The 2,066-nt window shown below is 41.2% G+C and overlaps 1 protein-coding gene across 1 annotated transcript; it reads right to left on the minus strand.

Moving 5' to 3' along the window:
• Positions 1-605: 605 nt before the first annotated feature.
• Positions 606-1,319, minus strand: LOC105560658. Its single transcript, XM_012009953.1, has one exon. The coding sequence runs from the start codon at positions 1,317-1,319 to the stop codon at positions 606-608; it is 714 nt and encodes a 237-aa protein (XP_011865343.1).
• Positions 1,320-2,066: the final 747 nt, after the last annotated feature.

A 2,066-nucleotide genomic window follows, 5' to 3' on the forward strand; every position in this document is an offset into this window, starting at 1 on the left:
AGGGACGGGGCCCACAGCGGAGAGGAGCCTCCACTGTGCGCTCCGGTTCGGTATATAGCCGGAGACAGGAGCACCCATTCAGCTCCGGCTTATACCTGCAGCGGAGGTACCCGCTGCCGGGGAGTTGACGGTCGGAGCACCAAGCGTCAACTGAGCTCGACTCGCCTGCTCCGGAGGGGCTTTTATACCCCCCGGACGGAGGCGCGCGGGGTGAGGCGGCGGGGGCGGGTGCGGCGTTGCCGGTTGCCGTCAACGCGTGGCAACCGCGCGTTATCGATTTTCTCGCCGGCTGACTCCGACGTGGCAACCGCGCGTTATCGATTTTCCCCGGCTGGCTCTATTTCCTTCTCTCTCGCTCGAGGAATTCGGGTTTTTTCTAACGCGGCCGCACCTCCCCGGTCGCCCTCGTTACACCAATATTTATAGAAGAAAGAGTGAGCATGATTATGAAGGTATAAAGTGTGTATTATATAAAATGAGATGAAAGACAGAATCGATAAATCCCACCCGATGTGCCGATTACCATTCCACATAATAATCTGTAGTCAATTGACAGATATTTGATAACCTAGTACTACGACGGTCCAAAAGTTCTTTTTTGTCTATTATCGTGCCGTTCCAGCATATCGCAGATGCTCTAGTAGCCTACACCTAAATTCTTTTATTTCTCCTACTTCTCGCAGCTGCGTTGGCAGACCGTTCCAGAGTTCCGCGGCAAAACTACAGAAAGACCGTTTATAGAATTCAGTTCGGCATTGTGGTAGGATCAATTTTTCCCCCGGTGTTCTGGTGCCCCTACACGTTCTGTCACTTCTAAACTCAAAATTGTTAAAAATTGATTTTGGTTTTTTCTTGTTGATTACTGAAAAGGTGAAACATCCGACGTGATATTGCCTTCGAGTCTCGACTTTAAGCCACCCCAATCTCTCGAAATATGGTGTTATGTGCTCATCCCAGCCGACATGAAAAATAAATCGCATGCACCTGTTGAAGGCTCTCTGCAAACGACAGTTTTGCTCTCGTGTAATATTAGTCAACACCACGCAGCAGTAGTCAAAAATAGGAGTTATCAGGGTTTGAATGAGGCGCACTCTCAGTGTGTCCGGTAAAAGATGTCTACAAAGTTTCAACTGGTGGAGCGTCGTATTGACTCTAGATACAGTCCTCGACACATGCCTTTCCCAGTTTAGCGTCCCCGTGATAGTGACTCCTAAGTACTCTACACTGTCAGTCCAACTTATTTCCGTTCCGTCTACCAGGAGATCGGGCAGTGCATCTCTGTCCAGCCCGCTTATGTGTCGCAAAGTGCCTAGTACCATTGCCTTTGTTTTATTGCTTCCTCATAGAGGAAGCTTTGTTTTCGTGAAAAAAATTTTTTTCCAGTTTTCTTTGAAAATATGTTTAGAATGTTCTAAAACGTTCAAAAATCACATTTAGAAAAAATGTCGTTATGTATGTATGTATGTGTGTATGTATGTATGTATGTATGTATGTATGTATGTATCCATATAAGTTTACTCTAAATAACTTTTTAAATATGTAAGATGGAAAAAAATGTTAAACATGAAAGTTGTACGGTTTCAAGTAATGCATTACATAGTAATATAAATATGACCTTGAACAGCTACCTCAAGGTCACGTAAAGATGACCTTGAAATTTTTAAATGGAACCCTCTTTTTTTAATGCATATTCTTATAGCTTACCTCAAGAACTTTCCAAAACACTATACATTATATTTTCGTTAGGTACTTTCGGAGTTATGTGCTTTTGAATGTTACATTATTCTCAGAAATCGCATTATTTAAGGTTGAGTTTTTGAATATGATATTGAATATGATTGTTATGATGATAAATTTTTTGAGAAATGTCTGTGGTTGCTGTAACTATCGCAAATTATCTTTAATAATGATTTCCAAAAATTTCAAATGTCTATAACTCAAGAACTAATTAATCATATTTTAATGAATCATATATGAAATTTTGATAGAAAAACTGAAGAACAATATAATATATGTATAATTAGAAAAAAGTAAAGTAAAGTAAAGTGTGCAAATTAGAAATTTGC

This window comes from Vollenhovia emeryi, unplaced genomic scaffold (genome assembly GCF_000949405.1).
Source record: "Vollenhovia emeryi isolate VEMERY1.0 unplaced genomic scaffold, V.emery_V1.0 DF945830.1, whole genome shotgun sequence".
Classification (NCBI taxonomy): domain Eukaryota; kingdom Metazoa; phylum Arthropoda; class Insecta; order Hymenoptera; family Formicidae; genus Vollenhovia; species Vollenhovia emeryi.